Here is a 23,719-nt window from a genome sequence, read left to right as displayed (position 1 = left end):
ACCCAGCAGGCCATCAGTTTGCTTCTGTCGGTGAGTACTTCACCATATGCTGATTTCAGAGGAGCAACTTTGGTGATGGCAGGACCGAGCACCTTCTTGATCCCATCATACAAAGCATGTAGATTTCCATCATCACGGGCAGTTTGGATTTCTTGACACAGATTGATCCGATACTTATTTCGCTGCATCTCCCTGTCCTTTGCTCAACTGCCTTTGCTACTTTCAAGTCATGCAGTGCTTTAGCTGTTGGGTTTATGTTGTGCATTGTGTAGGCTTGGCTTTTTGCTTCAGCGACAGATGTTATCTCAGCTGAGGCGGTCTCAAACCAGTCTTTGCAAGTTCCGCCTTAACCAAATATTGCTGGCTGCTGTTTCATAGATGACTGAGCTTAGCTACTTAAGTTTCATCAATATCAACAATCGGAATTTCCTGGTAAGCCTTTAGCAGGTAGAAATCTCTCGTTTGCCAATGCAAAGTGATGGTATTTGGTGTGATTTCTTGTACTAGGGATGTTGGTGTGTGGCAGGCTATTTTGCTTGGAGCTGTGAAACTTTTGAGGTTGCACTTTGACTGCTGCTGACAAGAGTGGTCTGTGTCACAATCTGCACTGTGGTATAGAAAACATTGGGCAGATCATCTCTTCTCGTGATAATTAGGTCAAGTTGGTAGCAGATGCAAGAACTTGGATGACACCATCTGCTCAGGCAAAGCATAACTATTCATCTTAAACATTTTTCCTATCTGCAGCAATGGGACCTGCCACATGCAGTCACTTTCCAGGGATGCTGAAGGACTTAATCTTTGCCTCTTGCTCAACTACATGTCCCTCACCTGCGTATGTGGGACCAGTGCCTATACATAGGTTAATAACATATAGCTTTATTCCTACCACCCCCTGATTCTGCAATCAACTCTGTGCTGTTAGGCTGCCTAACTGGCATGGAGTGCGGGTGAGTTAAAGTTTCCTAGAATTCTTGGACTGAAGCCAAGAATTTGGTTTCCTTGCCGCCCTGTTCGAAACACAGTTAGCTTCAATTCCCATCTGATGTTCATCAAAAGTCCTTACTTCCACATCTACAGGATCACCCACCTCCATCCCCACTGTCAGAGCCACATTTCCAAGGGTTTAACTCGATTTCTTCAATGCAGGGAAGAATTGAGGATGCAGAGTTGTGGTTTTTTTGAGGTGAATAATGAAGACATCTTGGACAAGTCACACTACCAGTTAAGAGGTGCTGGTAAAATCTGAGACCAAAAACACACTCTGCTGATCAAGATCAGGAAGAGACAGTTGGAATTTCTTAGGCACGGGATAAGAAATCATGATTTAGAAAGTCTGATGATGGTGGGAAAGGGTCGATAATAACAGAGATCAAGGTAGACAAAGGATTATTTTTCTAAAGTGCCTCGCAAACTGGATAAATGTACCACCAACGAAGATGATCCATGCCTCCAAATTAACATGGAGGTCCATTGTTGCCAACGAACCTTTAGCTTGGTTCTTGAAGAGAAAGATTCAGCATAAGCCTCCAATTTCCTTTCTCTATTTAAACTCACATGCATTGAAATCTCAGCCTTCATATCTTGCCCTACAGGCCCATCCCCTCAGGCCCTGTTCATCTATTTTGGCTTCTTACCATTGAATACAATGTGGAGATGAGGTCATGTGTTCAGTATGAGGGCACTCTTTATTGTGTGATATTACACAATCATTGTGCTAAATAGGATAGATTCAGAACAGCTCTTATAGTTCAAAACTAGGTATCCACGAGATGCTGCGGAATTGTATCCTACCACAATCTGTAACCTTCTGGCCCATCATATCCCTCACTATACCATTACCATTAAGCCAGGTGACCAGTGCTGGTTCAACAAAGATTGTAGAAGAACATGCCAGCAACAGCAACAGGCATGTTTAAAAATGAAGTGCCAAACTGGTGAAGCTTCAACACGGGGCTGCACGCATTCTAAACTGCTAAAAACAGCATGTTTATAGGCCTACAGTGAACCTACAACCAACAGATCAGATCAAGCTCTGCCATGCTGCCACATAAGTTGTGAATGGTAGTGGGCAACTAAGCTAATGGGAGAAGGCTTCATGAAGATATCCATGGCTGAGCCCATCCAAGTGACACAAAGCTTAAAAGACTAGGGTGAAACATTCACACCCATCTTTGCAACGTCAAGCGCCAAGTGGATGAGTCTCAGCCACCTCCTGAGGTCCCTACCATCACAGAAGCCAGCCTTCAGCCAACTCAATTCACCAGATACAGTAAAAGCTATGGGGCCTGACTGTAGTGCTGAAGACGAGCTCTAAAACTAGCCATTTCTCCAGCCAAGCTGTTTAATTACAGCTATAACACTGACATTTACCCAGCAAAGTGGAAAACTGCCTACATATGCCCTTTGCACAAATAGCACAACAAATCAAATCTGTCAATTAGTGCCCCATTAGCCTACTGTTGGAAGGTGTCGACAGTACCAAGCAGCACTTGCTTGGCAACCTGCTCACCAATGCCCAGTTTGGTTTTAAAAGGACCACTTTTCTCCAGACCTCATTACACTCTGCCCATAGAAAGGCAAAAGGGCTGAATTCCAGAGGTGAGGTGAGTTGAGATCAGCCCTTGACATCAAGAGAGCATTTCACTAAGTATAGGCACCAAGGCACCTACCTTAACTTGCTTACCGCTGAAACGCTTATCCAGATTATCATTTTTAGACTGAATGACTCTAATGCCCTTTGCAGTCTTACCATCCCCCAGGACCCCAAGGAAGTGTGAGGTGGTGGTTAAGGATAAACTTCTCAGCTATTGACATTGAAATAGTAGCCAAAAAAATCAACAATATTTTGAGCAATTTTGTTGCTTCACCTTTTTCTTTCATTTATTAATAGTTTTTGATTGATACCCTTTTGTAATTCAGTTGTCCCTTCAAAAAAGTAATGACTGATTTTCATTCCTCCTTGTTATTTGTCAATTGGTACATTTTCTACCTGATCAGCTGTGATTTGTTGCTGCCTTAAAATTAGAGTCCATCAAATGCATTACCTAGAAACATTGGCTCAAATCTTCTAAACAGCATCAGAACCACAGTGTCTGAAGCTGATCAGACCGAAAACTACCCACACCCGAATACTTTTGAGAAAGCCTAGACTACCAATCCACGATGCAGAAGAAATTCACAGAGAGCAGCAAAGAGAATCAGTGCAGAAACCATGCCCCCTTTTCCCATAAGAAATTTACATTTCCAGTGTGAACGTTAGTGAATGGATGAATGAGTGAATGGGTAGGGTGGGTGAGGTAAATAGGCAGGGTGGGTGAGGAGGAGAGGGTGGCAGGAATGGGAAGGGCGGAGTAGATCAAGCGGATAGGGCTAGCAGGGGCACCGAGGGTAGGTGGGTCAGGTCGGGAAGGATCATCATGTCAGGGGTTAGTCAGGTTGGGTCGGGTCAGGGGGAGGGTGTTAGTTAGGTCGGTGGGGGGGGGGACACAGAAGTATAGTTACCCAGGAGTTAGACTAAGTCTTTTCTGTCTAACATTTCCTGGATAACTACCTAGAAAGAACTGTCCCAAGTCCCCGACTCTAACTCAGAGTCAGAGATGTTTTCAGAGGGTCCTGGAGAGCAGAGGAATTGCCCACTGCAAGTTAAAATTTTCCAGGCAATTCCCCTGGAGGTCAGCACATCAGGAGGGTTCCTGACACTCATCTTGGGTCATACATCTGGTCTCAAAATCCAGAGACCGTAAGGGGCCATTATTGTAACCAAGAATTTTAAAAGTTCAGTGACAAAAGAACATTTGGCCCACTAAGCCTGCTCCATGCAGAACCCTTGTACTGCATACTTATCCCATTTTGGGCTCCCTGCTGCCACACCAAATGATGGTCCCTACCTTAAAAAATGTGACGTTCCTTCCTTTAACACTCTGGGCAAAATATTGACATTATCACCATAATCATCAATCCTATTTCTCAACAGCGATAAAATCATTATATTTATTTTCTTTACATCTCATTCACATTTGCAAAATTCAGGGTCATAATCATATCTAGTACTATAGCCACTAGAGAGTATAAACTAGGGTCTTACAAAACCAAATGTTATGGAAAACCAAGGGTTAAACCAGCCATTTCATATTCACAGTGATTGTGATCTTACCTTCTTCCCTGATTCTTTTTCCACCATATCGATGTTGAGTGGGTAATCTTCTGATTGTGGTGTTTTAGAACACCCACTCTTGGGCATCGTTCCTCCTTCCCACGGCTGTCACCTCATTCAAGCATCCATCGCGTCATCATCAACAGTCTGCAGTAAACAAACAAATTGCAAGTTACAGCACCTAATTTCAACTAACAGGGAAGTATCAGCCAAAATTTTAATTCAAAAAATAATTCTGGTATGATATATTTTTGATCAAGTCGTAAATTTCACATCTACAATGGCAGGGGTTCATCTGGCAAACAAGGGACTGGGACCTTTTTTTTTGACCCTTTAGTCCTTTCTTGAGAAAACACTGACATGCTTCAAATTTCTGTAGTATCCCCAAACAATTCCTTCTTCTGCTTTACTATTCCACCAGTCAAGGTGACCACACACAATGGACCGCTGCTGCCACATTAAAATTCAAACTGTCAACTGTTTATGCATCTGTCAAAATGAGCTAGTTTGCCTTTGATGTTGTAGGGGTCAGTCAAGTATCACAAGATATGAAGTTACGTCATTGCAAATTATATTAAAAAAATTACTTGGTTCTATCTTACGCTCTTATATTTATAGCATAAGAAATAGAAGGAGTAGGCCATATGAGCTCGAGCCTGCTCCGCCATTCAATAAGAATATGCTTTCTCTGATTGGGGCCTTAACTCCACACATCATTACCGAGTTCACTGATCATCCCATTGCTCCCTTTGAGGATGATCTGCTCCCTTTGAGGATGTTCTTGGGGTAATGGGGATGAGGAAGAGAGGGGGGCCATACTCAAAGGCACATAGGTTGAAGAAAAAAAACAATAATGCAGCACCAATGCTTTGACCGAGGCTCCCTTTAAAATATGGCACCCAGTTGGAGAGACAGAGACACACACACACACGCAGACAGCTTCATTATTTTGGGAAAATTGTAGCCTTTAATTTTAAACTATGCTTCTGTTCCAGAGTTATTAAACTCAGTTGGGGCAGAGAGTTTCACTGCCAGATTATTCATTCACTGGGGTGAGGGGGAATACTACTCTTATTTATTTCCAATCAGTGAACATGTTTCTTCAAACACTTAATACACCCATGTATTTTTGTTGGAACAGGAAGTCTAAGCTGTCTGCTGTCACTCAGTTGGTAGCACTCTCCCCTCAGAGTTACAAGGTTCTGGGCTAAACTCCAGTGCTCGAGTACAAAGATCAAAGTTAACACTGCAATGTAGTACTGAGGGAGCATTGCACTGTCAAGAGGTGTCAGCTTTTGAACGAGAGACATTAAACCGAGACCCCATCTGCCTGTTCGGGTGAATGTAAAAGATCCCTTGGCACCATTTCGAAAAAGAGCAGGCAAGTTATCTCTGGTATCTTGGCCAATATTTACTCCTCAATTAACATCAGGATAACAGATTATTTTGTCGTTATCACACTGCTTGAGAGCTTGCTGTGCGCATTTTGGCTGCTGCATTTCCTACATTGCAACAGTGACTACACTTCAAAAAATACTTAATTTGATGTAAAGTGCTTTGAGCCATTCAACAGTCCTGAAAAGTTAATGCAGATCTCTTTTTTCTTCCTTTACAAGCAAATAGCACAGCAGTAATGCCACACAATATTGTGGGTATCTTCAGTGTAAAAGCAGGACTTTGTCTCAAGGACTGTGCAGTGGACATTTATCTGCAACAGACAAAGTGGTGAGGGTGATGTCAAGAAGGTTTTTCCCTTGCGTTGGTTTCTTCAGTACCTGCTCCAAGCCCAGTCTAGGTCCCTCAGGACTCAGCCAACTCGATCAGCAGGAGCGTTAATGAGCCACTCTTCGTGATGGATATTGAAGTCCCTCACCCAGAGTACATTCTGTCCCCTCACTTTTCTGAGTGCTTCCTCCAAGTGATTTTCAACAGACAAGTACTCATTTATCAGCTGCTGGAGGGCTGTGGGTGGCAATCAGCAGGAGATTTTCTTGCCAATGTTTGATCTGATGCCATGAGTCTTCACGGGGTCCGGAGTCAATGCTGATGACTCCCAGAGTCATTCTATCCTGGCATGCTGCCACCTCAGGTGAATCTGTCCTGCTGGTGGCACAGGACAGATACAAGAATGGTGATGGAGGAGTCGAGGACATTGGCTACAAGGTATAATTTGGTGAGCATGACTACGTCAATCTGTTGTTTAACAAGTCTGTGGAACAGCTCTCTCAATTTTGGCATGTGCTAGATAGCACGGAGGGCTTTGCAGGGTCATCTGCAAGGTTTGGCTTTGTCGTTTCCAGTGCCTTGGTCATCCATCCTGTTTTTTTTTCCCAACTTTTCTGTAGTGATTTGATATAACTTGACTAGTGTGCTAGCTCATCTCAAAAGATAGTTAGGAGTCAACCACATGGTCCTGGGTCTGAAGTCAGAGAGGCCAGATCAAATAAGGACGGCAGATTTCCTTCCTGCAGGGCATTCCTAAATGAGAGGCTTTTATGACAATTCAGTTACATGATCATCATTTACTTGTCAATCCTTTAATCTGATTGGTTAAAGAGATAAATTCTTTGTCCCATTGTTCCTCAAGGTCCCAGGTGCCCCTGTTGCTCTCACTGAACCATTTTCAGTTCATTCTTTCACCACCATTATGGGCAAGAATTTTTAAATCTAAACATGCAATTATAAGTCGAATTGATGGGATTGCCATGAGGTGCCCTTCTCCAGAAAAATCTGGGCCATCATATTTCCCCAGATGGATAAGAAATCTTTTGTGGGAAATGTTCGTTAAACAAGAGGCCAAATTGAAATTCAACTAAATTAATCTAGATAGGCTAAAGACACCAAATATGGGTAAACAGGAATGGAAAGAGTAGTACAGCCTATTTCAATTAACTCAAAGTAATTTTTTGTTTAGAAATAATTTAATTATTCAGTAAATTTATTTAAGTAGTTTAAAAATAATTTTGTCAAACAAAGAAGCTAACAAATTAATACAAATTAGCACATAGAAAACATTTAAAAAAGCAAGGAATTTGGCATGGTCAAGACAGGGATCAGCATAGGCATCTGGTCCATCGGAACCCATTCCTCTGGCAAATTAACTCTCACATCATGACAGCTAACCAGATTGGGTAAAGTAACGCTGTAATTATGATCATGGGCTAGTAACCGTGAATGGATAATTCAGAGTATGCCAATTCAAACAGCACTGGGAATTCAAATTCAGTATATTTTTAAAAATCCAGTAAAAGTGACCACAAAGCTGCCAGATTGTCATAAAAACCCAACTGGCTTACTAATATCCTTCAGGGAAGGAAACCTGTCACCTTATCTTCACTGGTCTATATGTGACCAATGTGGTTGATTCTTAATTGCCCTCTTACCTACAATAGCAGTTCTCAAACTTTTTCCTCTCAGCAGACAACATAGGTAGGCAAAAGACCCGCAGACCATCTTCCAGTCCTACCCCACGCACTTTCGCTTGCCAGCGGAAAAAGACTCATTGGAATTAATAGGAAGAATGGTGTCCCATCAAAAGCAGCACCAACAAGGTGATGTCTGGTTCCAAGCTGGAGGGCTTCAGTATCACAGTCTACAGCACAGGAGGTCTACAGCACAGAAAAAGGCCCTCTGGCTTATCAAGTCTGAGCTGGTCAAACAAGTGCCTAACTATTCTAATCCCATTTTCAAGCATTAGGCCCATAGCCTTGTATGCCATGGCATCGTAAGTGCACATCCAAATACTTCTTAAATGTTATGAGGGTATCTGCTTCTACCACCCTTTCAAGCAGCGAGTTCCAGGTTCCCACCACCCTCTGGGTGAAAAACTTCTTCCTCACATCCCCTTGAAACCTCCTGCCCCTTGCCTTACATCTATGCCTCCTGGTTATTGATCCCTCCACCAAGGGGAAAAGTGCCTTCCTCTCTACCCTATCTATGTCTCTCATAATTTTATACACCTCAATCATGTCCCCCCTCAGTCTCCTCTGCTCCAGGGAAAATAATCCCAGTCTATCCAATCTCTCTTCATAAATTAAACTCTCCAGCTGAGGCAACATTCTGGTAAACCTCCTCTGCACACTCTCCAGTACAATCACATCCTTCCTATAATGCGGATTCCAGAACTGCACACAATACTCTAGTTGTGGCTTAACCAGCGCTTTACACAGTTCCAGCATAATCTCCTTGCTCTTATATTCTATGCCTCAGCAAACAAGGGCAGGTATGGCATCTTTGGCAATCTCTTCTTTGGCAATCTCTTTTTCTGGCCCTCTGTCCAGTTTTACCTGTCCTACCCCGCTCAACCAGCTTATATTTCACCTTATTTCTACATTTCTTAGATCTGATGAAGAGTCATACGGACTCGAAATGTTAACTGTATTCCTCTCCGCAGATGCTGTCAGACCTGGAGTTTTTCCAGCTATTTTTGTTTTTGTTTCAGATTTCTAGCATCCGCAGTATTTTGCTTTTATCCAAGTATCCCATATACCTTCTTAACCACCTTATCTACCTGTCCCATTACCTTAAGGGACCGGTGGACATGCACAGCAAGGTCCATCTGATCCTTGGTACTTCCCAGGGTCCTACCATTCATCATATGTTCCCCTGCCTTACTTGTCCTGCCCAAGTGCATCACCTCACAATTATCTGGATTAAATTCCATTTGCCACTGACCAGCCCATCTGATCAGCCCATCTATATCCTCTTGTAATCTAAGGCTATCCTCCTCACTAATTACCACCCCGTCAATTTTCGTGTCAACCATGAACTTACTGATCAACCCTCCTACATTCAAGTCTAAATCGTTTATATATACCACAAACAGTAAAGGACCCGACACCAATCCCTGTGGAACCCCACTGGACACAGGCATCCAGTCACAAAAATGCCCCTCGACCATCACCCTCTATTTCCTGCCACTCAGCCAATTCTGGATCTAATTTACCAAACTGTCTTGGATCCCATGGGCTCTTATCATCGTTATCAGTCTCCCTTGCGGGGCCTTATCAAAAGCTTTGCTGAAGTCCAAGTAGACTACGTTAAATGCATGTTAGGTTCCACATTCAGCCGGTTTCCCCTTCTTACAGCCTCACAAGTGTTGAAAATCTGATCTCAGTTGTAAATTGTAATAGTAACATAAATGGTTGCTGCTCACGCATAATACAACAGGTGCCATGCATGCAGGAACTGGTCTGATTATGTGATGTCACACAAGTGGTGGGGATGAGAACGCTGCCCCATTCTCTGGTATGGTTTTGGCCATGGCTTTGTGCATCAGGAACTTGCATTTTGGATCAACCTGTGGATCACACTTTGAGAACCACTGGCCTAGAAAGGCAAGTAAGAGGGCTAGCCCTTGTCGGTGATATACATATCCAGAAAATTATTCTTTGTAAATCTTGGTTTTCAAATCTCTTCATGGCTTTATGCCACTCTACCTCTGCAACCTCCTCTCTTGTGCTGTTTGGTCCTCCAATTCTGTCACTTGTCAAACCCTCTGCTACCATCAGCCAGCTTGGTGCAACTATCAGAACTCTATTCACTGACTGCTCCAGTTCCCTGCTTGAAAAGCCTTCTTAAAACCCATGTTTTCAACCAAACATTTGATCACTCTCACCAAATTCAGCACCTCGTCAATTCAAGGGGAGCTGGTGGCATTAGAAATCCAGAGGCCCAGGCTAATGCTCTGGGGATGCTAGTTCGAATCCCACCACAACAACTGGAATAAATCTGGAATTAAAATGCTAGTCTTGGTAATAGTGACCATGAAACCATTGTTAACTTCATAAAAACCCATCTGGTTCACTAATGTCCTTTAGGGAAAGATATCTGCCATCCTTACCATCCAGAACAATGTGGTTACTCAGTTGTATCAGCCTATGAAGTCTACAAAAAGGAATGAAATTGGGCTGATCACCCAGCATGGACAACAGCAAGCTTAGCCCTGTTGACCCTGCAAAGTCCTCCTTACTAACATCTGGGAGGTTTGTGCCAAAATTGGGTGACCTGTCCCAAACAGTGGTCAGGCAACAACCTGATACAGTCATATTCATGGAATCATGCCTTACAAACAATGTCCCAGACACCACCATTACCATCCCTGGGCATGGCCTGTCTCACCGACAGAATAGACCCACCAGAGGTGGCGGTACAGTTGTATAAAGACAAGAGGGAAGTTGTCCTGAGAGCTCTCAACATCGATTCTGGATCCCATGAAGTCTCATGGCATCAAACATGAGCAAGGAAATCTGCTAATAACTACTTACACCCTTCCTCCATGTTGAACACCACTTGGAGGAAGCACTGAGGGTGGCTGGGGCACAGAATGCACTCTGGGTATGGGGGCACTTTATTGTCCATCACCAGGAATGGCTCAGTAGCATCACTACTGACCAAGCAATCAAGTCCTAAAGGACATAGCTGCTAGACCGGGTCTTTGGCAGGTGGTAAGGGAACCAAAAATCAGGAAAAAACCTACCTGATCCTGTCCTCATCAATCTACTTGCTACAGGTGCATCTATCCATGACAGTATTGGTAGGAGTGACCGTCGCACAGTCCTTGTAGAGATGAAGTCCCATCTTCATATTCAGGATATCATTCATTGTGTAGTGTGGCATTACCACTGTGATAAATGGGATGGATTTCAAGACTGGGCATCCACGAGGTACTGTGGGCCATCAGCAGCAGAATTGTATACAACCATAATCTATACCCTCATGCCCTGGCATAGCCCCCACTTTACCAATACCATCAAGTCACAGGATCAACCCTGGTTCACTGAAGAGGGCAGGAGGGCATGCCAGGAGCAGCACCAGACATACCTAAAAATGAGGTGTCAACCTGCAGCACAGGAAGAACAACAATAATACTGAAGACCTGTGCTCCAGAACTAGCTGTGCCTTAGCCAAACTGTTTCAGTACAGCTACAACACTGACATCTATCTGGCAATGTGGAAAATTGCCCAGGCATGTCCTGTCCACAAAAATCAGCATAAATCCAAGCCGACCCAACGACCACCCCATCAGTTTACTCTTCATCGTCAGCACAAGTGATGGTAAGTATCATCAACAGTGCTATCAAGTGGCACTTACTCAGAAACAACCTGCTCAATGACGCTCAGTTTGGGTTCCGTCAGGGTCGCTTGGCACCTGATCTTTTATAGCCTTAGTTCAAACAAAGCTGAACTCAAAAAGTGAGGTGAAAGTGACTGCCCTTGACATCAAGGTAGCATTTGGCCGAATGTGGCATCAAGGAGTCCTAGCAAAACTGGACTCAATAGGAATCAAGGGGAAAACTCTCCGCTGGTTGGAGTCATACCTAGCACAAAGTAAGACAGTTGTGGTTGTTGGAGGTCAATCATCTCAGTCCCAGGACATCACTGCAGGAGTTCTTCAGGGTAGTGCCTTAGGCCCAACCATCTTCAGCTGCTTCATCAATGACCTTCCTTCCATCATAAGGTCAGAAGTGGGGATGTTTGCTGATGATTGCACAATGGTCAGCACTCTGACACTGAAACAGTCAATACCCATATGCACCAAAACCTGGACAACTTTCAGGCTTGGGCAAGTAACATTCGTGCCACACAAGTGCCAGGCAATGACCATCTCCAACAACAGAGAATCCAACCATCTACCCTTGACATTCAATGGTATCACCATCACTGAATCCCCCATTAACAACATCCTGGGGGTTACCATTGACCAGAAACTGAACTGGACCAGCCATATAAATACAGTGGCTACAAGAGCAGGTCAGAGGCTAGGAATTCTGCAGACAGTGACTCACCTCCTGAGTCCCCAGAGCCTGCCGTCATCAGCAGTATGATGGAAAGCTCTCCACTTGCTTGTTTGAGTGCAGCTCCAACAACATTCAAGAAGCTCAAAACCATCCAGGACAAGACAGCCCACTTGATTGGCACCCCATCCACTATCTTCAATATTCACTCCATCCACCACCAACAGTGGTAGCAGTGTGTAGCATATGCAAGATGCACTGCAGCAACTCACCAAGGCTCCTTTGGCAGCACCTTCCAAACCCACAACCTCTACCACCTAGAAGGACAAGGGCAGCAGATGCATGGGAATACCACCACCCTCAAGTTTCCTTCCAAGTAACACATCCTGACTGGGAAATATATCGCCGTTCCTTCACTCTGGCTGGATCAAAATCCTGGAACTCCCTTCCAAACAGCACTATGTGTTGTATCTACACCACATGGACTACAGCAGTTCAAGAAGGAAGCACATGGCTCACCAACACCTTCTCAAGGGCAATTAGAGATGGAGAGTAAAAATGCTTGCCTAACCAGCAATGCTCACATCCCGCAAAATTTTTTTTAAAATTCTCATTTCTCCAGGAAAGCACTTTTGCAGCACAGAAACAGGCCATATATACAATATAGTTTTCTTGGCTACATACATAATTTACTTAACACTAGTGATTTATGCAATGTTCAGTTGACAAATAAGGTTAAACATCAATTAAAAAGAGGAGAAAGTAAGCATCATGATTTACCAGAGCCACCCTCGGTCCACCAAAATTACATAAAACTGCAGCCTGAATCAAGTTGGCCACATAAAACACAAAGAATTATAATTTCCATACACAGCTATATAAAACTAGCATCTGTAGTAAGCAAGCCAATTATGTTAAACTTGGAAATGTAACAAAATCCACAGGTATCCCAAAATTTTATGTACAAACCCCAACTACGAATTTTTATTTCCATGGTTTAGGATTTCTAGAGATTAAATAATAGATTATCAGATGTAGCTACTGTAGAACTGCTTAGGTATTCTTAAAACTATATGATTTTTACAGCACATGGTGGAACATTATTTAAATCTTACAACTAATGAGCACATCACTTTACAAATAAAAACAGTTCTATAACACATGCTTTGTTATTCTTTGATAGTACTCAATATACAATTGGGATGTCACCATTCATATTGCATATAATTGCATTTTTCTGAACTGCACATTCAGTTCTTCGTCCAGAGGAGGCAGCAAATACCAAACAGTGCAATGAAGTAATACATACAAATTGAAGCCCAACAAGTGCTATGAACATTAAGTCAGGAGGGAGAATAAAACGAAAAGAGTTTGAATATACGAATACTGATTCTCTTTCAAAGAATAATGAATACAGTCCCTACTACTTACACCGACTCTGTTTAAACATACAGACACATATCAGGAAAATAGCTTTGGCCATTTGTCAAAAATAGGAATCACAATTTAAACTGCAGCCTATTTAAATCCAACTGGGAATTCAGGAGAAACATCTTTACCCAGAAACAGGAACCGACTGCCACAAGTCATTGAGGTGAATGGTACAGATGCATTTAAGAGGAAACTAAGTTAACACGAGAGGAAAAGGAATAGAAAATTATGCTGACAAGATTTGATGAAAAGGAATGAGAAGTGGCTTGTGTGAAGCATAAACATCAGCAATGGACCAGTTGGACCAAAAGATCTGTTACTATACAGTACATTCTTATCTAATTCTGTGGAACAGCCTCACTTAAATAGTCATAACTGGGCCTGCTATTTTGGGCAGTTACACAGCTGTACAAGTCTTGTCTAACTGCAATTACCTGGCACTCAGTGTTTGCACCCCCCACCCCATCACCACCTCATCATGATGGCCCCAGTACACCTGCCACCGCAACGAGCTGCAGAGCTGGGCACCAACCAACCCATTTGAAATTAACATGACTGTCTGATGGTCTCTTAAACAGAACCTGGTCTTTTTTTTAAAAATTGAGATACAGCTGACTTATCATCCCATACTCTGTTTCAAATTCTAGAACCAAACAATTACTAATTTTACTGCAACTCAAGAAAGCCTGTAGTTGTGCTACTTTTGAGCAGCGCTTCTTGTAAATTCATGCAACGATATTGTTGGTGAATAATCATGCATTTTTATGGCCATCAACACACAGATGAAGAACTGATCATTAGGAAATTTACAAATAACTGAGTCTACATGCATCATGTTAAAAGGAATTGTCGTGTTTCTAAATACTGACTGGATATACCATACTGTATGGATGGGCAGTGTAGCAGCTTTAAAGTATTAAGAGCCTTTTGTAAATAATGACATCCGGGAAGCAGCTGTGACTGCTGAATCGGCTTGAGTTTCTTTAGTACAGTCAATGTTGCCTTGCAATGGCAGTGTTGAAGGGGAAACATTAATTTTGTTTTATTTTCAGGAATCAACCGTGAAGAGAATTGAATTTATACAACATACCATCCATCACGTATTGCAAATAAATACTCTTCGTATGAAGGCACCCATTATACCATGGTTCAAAGTACACAGGGGGTGGCAGATGAATTTGTCCTCAAAAGCCCCTAAGAAGCCTGTGAAAAATCAATGTTGGGGTGACAAATGAGAGAAAGGTCACCCCCATTGGTGGGAGTCACAGGAATCCGTGAGGAGCTGCTCCTGCAATCATGGATTCTGTCTCTCCCATGCTCACTACACCAGCTCCTATAGTCATAGGCTCACTCCTTCCTTTTGTTGCTGCTCCTCAAGGGGCAGAATCTATGATTGAGGAGCAGCAAGGTGAAGAGGGGAAGCCTGTAATCGAGGGAGTTGGAACAGTTATTCTGGCTGGTCCCACTGTCACCATCAATCACTTTTGACCGTTTTGAAGGAAGGCGAGAAATAGCTTCTGTCCACCAAAACTTGGACCCTCAGATGCAAATCCCCAAAACCCTTCCTTGGACACCGATCTCCTAAACCCCAAGTAGGGACAGCCAAAGCTCAGGCATCTTTAAAACATGGACGTGGACTGTGTTAAAACCTGGGCCTAAACCCCTTCAGAATATAGACTGAACCAACAAAACATGGACTCAGACTCGCCACAGCCTGGGTCTCACTGCTCAACACCTGGCACCTCCAAAATCCAGATTTGAAGCACAGATAACCCAGACCTAGGTGCCACAAAATCCAGACCTGGAATGCCCATAACAAAGGCATGGACTGCCCAAAACATGGTCACGGAACACCTGAAACATTGATCTAAACCACCCAAAACACAGAGCCCCAAAACATGGACCAGAACCTCCAAAGCCCGGATGCAAATCCACCAAATCCTGAATGTTCAAAACCCAGCCATCCGAAACCCGGACCCAGACCATCCAAAACCCAGACCCCAGACCCCAAAAGCTGGAGGCCTAAAATCTGCACCCAGACAAATTAAAACATGAACCCAGGCCACCTAAAGCTGGGCCACCACAAATCAGAGCCAGACAAAATCCAGACCATGACCTGGACCCACTAAAACTGGGGTTCAGGCCTCAAAATCGGAGACACAGTCCCAGATACGCAATATCTGGCAAGAATCCCACAAAAACAGACTCACGTCAGGATGGGAAAATTTATTAAACACATTTTGGATAGCTAACATACCTCTGTCTGTTTCTATATTTGCGTAAAACTTTCAATGTCCATTGTGAAAAGTATGGCATTGGGGCGTACGGTTCATGAGTTAACCACATCTATAAAGTAGTAGGTATTTTTAATGTAACTAGGGTGCTTCTGTGCTAAGGGATTCCAATCTTTGTCTCTTTAAAGCATGGATGATCATTCTTTATCCGCACAAAGGTGCATTTGTTTGGGGAAAAAAAACACTGGAAATGTGAAGTGTGTGTGTGAATTAAAACATTCGTTATTTGATTGTTAATTTGGCACTGCAGAATTAATTTGTGCACATTCCTCTTGTTGCACAGTTGGACCTTTGGAAGTCAGTATCTGACGCGTATGTGAGCACTCACTTTGAACAGAAGTATTGAGGGAAAAGAAACTTGAAATTGGCAGAACAAAGAAAAGAATGCTGGAGAGTGCCAATTGCTTACAATTAATTTTTTAAAGGGATCACAATTTTCAAACTAATCCCCAATAGGTACCTTGTGCCAAGTAGTTGGAAACAAGAGTACAGTAAGTCCTCTGTTGCGTTGCCGAAAATCACAACTTTAAGTGAAGCAACTTTAAGTGAATCATAGATTCCCATAGGAATAAATGTTAAAAGTGGAGTTGGTTTTTTCTGGGTGAGAAATGTCCAAAGAAACCTGTGTACAAGTTAAAATTCTATGCTATGCATGTGCAGTATTGTGCATTCCTGGTTGAAGTAACTTGCAAAAAAAATCACTAAATATAAAAGAATCTCTCTATAGTTAGATCCTTTAGGATCTTTCTAAGCAGGAAAAACATTAAAACATTATACGTTGAAAATCTACATTCCTAAATACTTGCATTCATAAATTAAATAACATTTAAAATAAAATTAATTTAAAAATAAAAAATATACTGTAAATGTAAGTACATGTTAAAAAATGACAGTACACTCACTTGCTTTTGGATGGACTGGGCTCCATCCAGTGGCAGAAGTTGGTCAGTGCAGGTAGCAGCTGAAGTCCCAGGACTTCAGTGCAAGCTGAGAGCAGAAACAGGAGCGAAAAGAGGAACAAAGGAAATAGGAGCATGAATAGGCCATTTGGCCTGTCGAGTCTGCTCTGCTATTCAAACAGATCATGGCTGATCATCTACCTCTACGTCATTTCCCCCATTATCCCTTGGTGTTATTAGTATCTGTAAATCTATCGATTTCTGTCTTGAACATGCTCAATGATTCAGCTTCCACAGACCTCTGGGGTAGAGAATTCCAAACGTTCACCACTCTCAGAATGAAAAAATTCCTCCTCATCTGAGTCTTAAATGGCCTGCCCCTTACTGAGACTGTCTCGTCAGGTTCTAGACTCACCAGCCAGGGGAAACATTCTATCCATATCCACTATGTCGTGCCCTGTAAGAATTTTCTAAGTTTCAATGAGATTAATTCTTCTAAACTCTAAGGAATACAGGCCCAGTCTCCCCATTTCTGCTCATAAGACAATCCTGCCACGCCAGGGATTAATCTGGTGAGCCTGCATTGCACTCACTCTTAGGCAAGTACATCCTCCCTTAGATAAGGAGACCAAAACGGTACACAATACTCCAGGTACGGTCTCACCAAGGCTCTATACAATTGCAGCAAGACATCTTTACTCCTTGTGATGATGGCCAACATATAATTTGCCTTCCTAATTGCTTGTTGCACCTGCATGCTAGCTAGGCTACTTTATAAAATTATTTGTATTTTTAAAATAGACAAGGATTTACCCCAGCTAGCCAGGACTCATACCAGCGGAATTTCTAACCTTCAGAAATTAGCAAGGACCTCGTTATCTTTAAAGAGGTGCAAATGCCCTATGTGACTGCTGACAATCAAATTCCAAAGAAATGCACCAACCCCATTTGCATTTCTAAAGTAGAGCTCTGACCAACGGAGGCAGTATGTCTGCAAAGGATATAAGGGACCCTGACTCCTCTATTAAACACCTCAAGATTCCAGACCTGAGAAAATACATCCTTTGACCAAGGCCCAGGAAAAGTGGGAGGTATGTCAAATGACCTCCTGAGCTGCTAGAACCTGTAACATTGCCATGTAGTACTAAACCTGGGCAATCTGCCATTTTATTATCGAACCAGTAGCAGCAGAAAGAGCTCTGTCCAGGTGAAGTGCCTGGCTCTCATCTACACTGTGAACTACCTGAACACTGGAGCTTCTGTATCTGTGCCTTCAAGACTAATTCATCTCTATGTGCCTTCTCCATCATGGAAGTCCTTGCTTCTGGAAAGTCGGATCACCCTGCAACAGTTTCAGCCTGCTAACCTCCTTAGGAATATGCCATTGGACTTTTGATTCTGGACTCTCATGAAACCATAACTCTTATTTTTATCATGGTCTTGCCCTGTACCCCTTCCTTTCCCTTATCCCTCTTTTATTGTGAGTGCAAAAAGGGGTGGACGTTGCGAAACCCCTTTCCCGTGCTTTGTGTGTGTAAAATAAACAAACCCTCTTATTTTACCTTACCTTGAGTTTGCTCTGCAGTTATTAATAAAGGATTGCATCACTCTAAATTGAAGGGGTGGGGAAACATGCCACCACTTATAATCGAGGGGGGTGGAAATCAGAAATCAAAAACACCTTCCTGTTTACGGATGGGTAGGGAGGGGAAATCACGGCTACTTAAATTAATCCCCCTCTGGTCCGCAACACCTTTTAAGAAATACTCAGCCTTTCTGCCTTTTTTTAACCAAAGTGGATAACTTCACACTTATTCCATCTGTCATGTTCTTGCCCATTCACTTAGCCTGTCAAGTCCTCTTGAAGCCTCCTTGCAGCTTCCTCACAATTCACATTCTTACCTAGTTTTGACTCATCAGCAAATTTGGAAATATTATATTTGGACCCAATAACCAAATCATTTATATAGATTGCAAACAGCTGTGTCCTAAACACTGATCCTTGCGGCACCCCACTAATAACAGCCTGTCATCCTGAAAATGATCTGTTTGTTTCTACTCTGTTTTCAATCTGTTAACCAATTCCCAATCCATAGCAATATATTACCCCCCATCCCATGTGCTCTGCTTTTGTTTACTAACGTCCTGTGTGGCAGTTTATCAAAAGCCTTCTGAAAATCCAAATGCACCACATACACTGGTTCTCCTTTATCTATGGTATAAGTTACATCTTCAAAAAACTCCAATAGGTTTAATCAAACATCATTTCCTTTCATAAATCTATGTTGATTCTGTCCAATCATATTATTATTTTGTGTGTCCAGCTATCACATACTTTATAATAGATTCTAACATTTTTTCCACTACTGACGCAGTTCAGTTTTTTTCTTTCCCTTCCTTCTTAAATAGAGAATTTGCTACTTTCCAGTCTGCAGCAACCTTCTCAGAATCTCTAGAATTTTGAAAGATAACCACCAATGCGTCTACTATCTCTAAAGCCACCTCCTTCAATACTTTAGGATGTAGCTCATCTGGTCTAGAGAATTTATCAACCTTCACTTCGATTATTATTTTTTTTTGAGTACTACCTCTTTAATAATACTAATTTCTTTCAGTTTCTCATTTTCACAGATCCCTAGGTTCCCTGGTATTTCTGGGAGATTTTTTACATCTTGCTCGGCGAAGACAGGCACAAAGTAATTGTTTAGCTTTTCCACCATTTCCCAGTTCTCCATTATACAATTCTCCTGTCTCTGCCTGTAATGGACTAACATTTGTCCTTGCTATTCTTTTCCTTTTCATATACCTAACAAAGCTTTTACAATCCACCTTCATGTTACTTGTTAGCTTGCATTCATGTTGTCTTGTCCCTTCATCAGTTTCTTGGTTATCGTTTGCTGGATTCTAAATTGCTCCCAATCCTCAGGCTTACCACTTCTTCTGGCAATCTTATAAGCCACTTCCTTTGACCTAATACAATCTTTAACTTATTTTGTTATCCACAGTTGATTCACCTTTCCTGTTGGGTTTTTGAGGAATGTATACTTGATGTAAACCATGTAATACTTATTTAAATACTAGCCATTGCCTGCCTACCATCAAATCTTTTCATGTATTTTCAATCCACCATAGGCAACTTGCCCCTCATACTTTCATAATTCCCTTGGTTCAGATTTAAGACCCTAGTTTCAGAATGAAATATATCACTTTCAAACTTAATGTAAAACTCTATCATATTATAGTCATTATTTCCTAATGGCTCCTTTACAGCAAGGTTACTAATTAGCCCTTACTCATAAGATAACACGAATCTAAAACAGCACAATTCCTAGTTGGTTCCTCAACTCACTGCCCCACCTCCTTTCCCCTTCACCTATCCTTCCTAAATGGCAATTATCCCTGAATATTCAGTTCCCAGTCCTGGTCACCCTGTAACCACACGTCCATAATGGGAATTAAAATCATATCCATTTGCCTCTTTGTGCCTTCAAATCATCCACCTTGTTGCGAATGCTGTGTGCATGCAGATAGAATGCCACTAACTTTGTCTCTTTAACATTATTCCACATTCTGATCCTATTTGATGCTTGCCTTCATTTTGTCTGCCTTTTAATTTTGCTTACTACTTTTCTACTTCCTGTTACCAGTTCTGCTTCCCTCCAATCTGAGCTCTCACTCAGGTTCCCTTCCCCTTGACAATCTAGTTTAAAATCTCCCCAGTAGCAGTCGCAAATCTGCCTGCGAGCATGTTAATCCCGGTCCTGTTAAGGTGCAGCTTGTTTATCTTATACAGATCCCACCTGCCCCAGAACCAATCCCAATGCCTCAGAAATCTGATGCCCTCCCTCCCACAGAAATTCACCAGCCACGTAACCCTCTTCCTACCTATGTTTGTGGTGCCAATGTGGACCATGACCTTTGGCTGCTCACCATTCCCTAAAAGAACGTCCTGCAGCCGCTCTGTGACATCCTTGACCCTGGCACCAGTGAGGCAACATATCATCCTGAATTCATGTCTACAGCTGCAAAAAAAGGCCCTAATGAATCCCTATATTGCTATAGCCCTTCCACTCTTCTCTCTCCCTTCCTGTGCAGCTGAGTCACTCATGGTACCACGAGCTTGACTCTTGCTGTGCTCCTGAGGAATCATCGCCCTCACCAGTCTCCAAAATGGACAACTGGTTAGCATGTGAGATCGACTCAGGGGATTCCTGCACTACCTGTATGGTTCTCTTAAACTATCTGACAGTTACACATTCCTTCCCTGCGGTGTGAACACCTCCCTAAACATGCTATCCATGTAGTGCTCTGCCTCAAGGATGCACCACAGTGACTCCAGGCACCCCTCAAGTTCCAAAGCCTGGAGCTCAAGCTTCTGTAGCCGGTGACACTTCCTGTAGATGTGGTTATCTAGGACACATGGTGTGTCCACAACTTCATTAGCCAGAGGAGGCACATTCCACTCGGCCAAGCTACCCTACCATGCCCTTAACTTTACAAACTATTATAATTATAAGTAACTTGCCAGTTACTCATTAATCAGTTTCTTCCACTGCACCAATGTAAGAACCAAATATTGGAGGGTGAAAAAGGTGAAAGAAAGAAGCATCTCTCCTTTCCTCCTTTACCAGGCTCTCTTCACTCACCAAACTCCTAGCTTCTCACTCAATTCAAGTCTCATTGTTTGCAAACTGCTCTCAGACTCCTGTATTTATTACATCTGAAACTCAGGAGTGTCAGCTCTGTTACACTTACAGAAAGCAGACTAGACTAGTTAGCTAATTGACTAATTACAGCTGCACTCCAGTAGAGCATGTTTATCCCTGCCTAAGACTGGAGGAAACTTACTTTCACAGTATATTTCAGTTAAATGTCACATACAGACTAGATTTTTAGAAGGAGATTGACCCTTAAAAGCCAGGAGTTTGGTGATTGCGGGAACTTTCTCGCTTAGTTCAAGCCACAACCTGTTTAGGAGCAGCTGAGGTCATCCCTGGTAGTGACAACAGACACTGAGGACATTAAGAGTAAGAACAGAGGACGTAAAAGGGAAGCCAAGGAGAAGAGGGGCCTCAGCTCTGAGGCCAAGATATAGGTGAGGGTAGGAGCAAGGCCCAGAGCGAGGGGAAGAAGGGTTGCAGCACTGAGGGCAGGAGCAGGGGGAAGAGGAGTAACTAAAGAAGTCCCTGTTGGTGTTAACAGGCACTAGGGACATTGAAAGTAAGAATGGAAGCTGGGAACAAGAACCGGGGTTGGGGGTGGTGGGTGATGAGGGACCTCAGCACTGAGGGCAGGATTAGAAGCAATGGAGTAAAGGTCATGTGCCCCTGCAGGCTACAGAACAGGAAGCCTGTAGTAAATGATGTTAAGGTGAAACTCGCAATGTTGAATGGATATATTGTCCCCACTTAATTATTGACGTTAAAGCGAAACAATGTTAAGTGAATTAACGTAATGTGGGGAATTACTGCATGGGAGATTTATTTATAATAAGTTAACAAAAACATCACATTTATAGATTCCAAGTTAAAAGATTTAATTATTGCTCGCACAGGCACTTTGTGCCAAGGCTGGCATTCAAGAATGTTAAGTGTGTAGAAAAAGTCAATGCAGAATATTACTTTAAATTAAACTGCAGGAGTACTTGGCAACAAGGCTTTAAAAGTAAAAAGTAATTTTGGGACTGCTATCAGGACATTCTTCTTCATTCCTAGTAGAGACCACAGATTTCTTTCTTTAAAGGAAATCAGTGAACCAGTGGACTTTTGTGACAATGTGGTCCTTTCACGGTTATCATTACTGACACTAGCTTTTTATTCCAAAAGCCAAGGAACTGAATTTAAATTCAGCAAACTGCTGTGTTCATATCTGAATTCATGTCTCCAGATCATGAGTCCAGACCTTCTGGTTATGCCTAGCAACATAAGCACCATGCTACCATAATTCCATACAGTGATTTGTGGAAGAAACTTCCAGATAGTACAGAAGAGCAAAAAAAAAACCTGAAAATTATTTAAGAAACAACTACATGTTGTTAAGGGGTACACATTAAGACTTTGCTGAATGGCCTACCTCATCTGTAATTAACTTCTAATTTTGAGAGAGCAGGATTGGGGCTGTGACCCTTACCGTGAATGAATAGTCTAGCAACTCAAGGTCTAGGCACATGAATAATGGCTCACTGGCTCCTCTCTCCCTTTCCCTCCTACGTTTTACCCCCCTCCCCTGAACTCCAATCTTCTTCCTTAATACTTCCACCTCCACATACACACCCTCCGACCACCACCATAGTGTATAACCTCCCCATTGACTCCTGGCTCCATGTCTGCCCATTGCACCGTAGACTTAACTTATTGGCATTTCTGCTCACATGTGCAAAATTCTATTCTTGATCTATTCTCTTACCTATTTACATGCTGTTTCTACAATGCTATCTGGTTATAGGCCATCAGGGTGCGGGGAGTCATCTCTTTTTTCACAGGTATGCTAACTAGTAATTTGCCACCTTCACCACTGACCCCATGACTGTTGTCTGTTGGACACACGAGCAGAAATCCTCTCCAGTGTAAATGTAGACAAAATCAGAACAAACATTTCAACTTCTACAAAGATATGCATCCCCGCCTCAACTTCATCGACTTCTGTTGTTTAGACTAAACTCAAAGATTCAGAATCCTGGTGTATAGCTCAACCCCAAGTTCATCTTCCCTCCACTCCCACATCTGATAATTGTCAAGATTGTTTTCTTTCAGTTCCTCAACACCACTTCCCTCACAGCTGCATCTCTCTTTTTGAAACCATAATCTATGCTGTCACTTTGCTCCAGAGTTGAAAACACTCAGCAAGTCAGGCAGGATCTGTGAAGATAACAGCTGAATTTTGATGAAAAGGTCCACACCTAAAACATGAACTCATCTGTTGTCTCCACAGATGCCTTCTAATCTGCTGCTTATTTCAAGCATTTTCTATTTTAGTCTGATTACTAGTACTGGATGAGCAGAAATTTCCTCCAACTAAACACTGGGAAAATCCTCACCACAAACCATTCCCTAGCCATCAACTCCAACTCTCTCCTTGGCAACAACCACCTCATATTTGGCCCCAAAGTGAGCTTCTGACCACCTATCCATGCCAACACTAAGACCACCTCTTTCTACCTATCTTACCTTGCCTGATACCAGCTCTACCTCAGCAAATCTGCTG

General features: G+C 42.6%; 1 protein-coding gene across 2 annotated transcripts in view; it reads right to left on the bottom strand.

Annotated features, from left to right (window-relative positions):
• The window catches only part of ankrd11 (ankyrin repeat domain 11), a 199,112-nt gene that overhangs the window by 82,895 nt on the left and 92,498 nt on the right, over positions 1 to 23,719 (bottom strand). For both annotated transcript variants that reach the window (XM_041190704.1, XM_041190705.1), the window contains one exon: positions 4,157 to 4,303. In XM_041190704.1, coding sequence (XP_041046638.1) covers positions 4,157 to 4,243 — 87 coding nt within the window. In that variant the 5' untranslated portion in view covers positions 4,244 to 4,303. The remainder of the gene's footprint in view (positions 1 to 4,156; positions 4,304 to 23,719) is intronic.

This window comes from Carcharodon carcharias, chromosome 7 (genome assembly GCF_017639515.1).
Source record: "Carcharodon carcharias isolate sCarCar2 chromosome 7, sCarCar2.pri, whole genome shotgun sequence".
In the NCBI taxonomy this organism is placed as follows: domain Eukaryota; kingdom Metazoa; phylum Chordata; class Chondrichthyes; order Lamniformes; family Lamnidae; genus Carcharodon; species Carcharodon carcharias.
The sequence above is the reverse complement of the archived record's forward strand: the minus strand, read 5'-3'. Positions and strand labels throughout refer to the sequence as shown.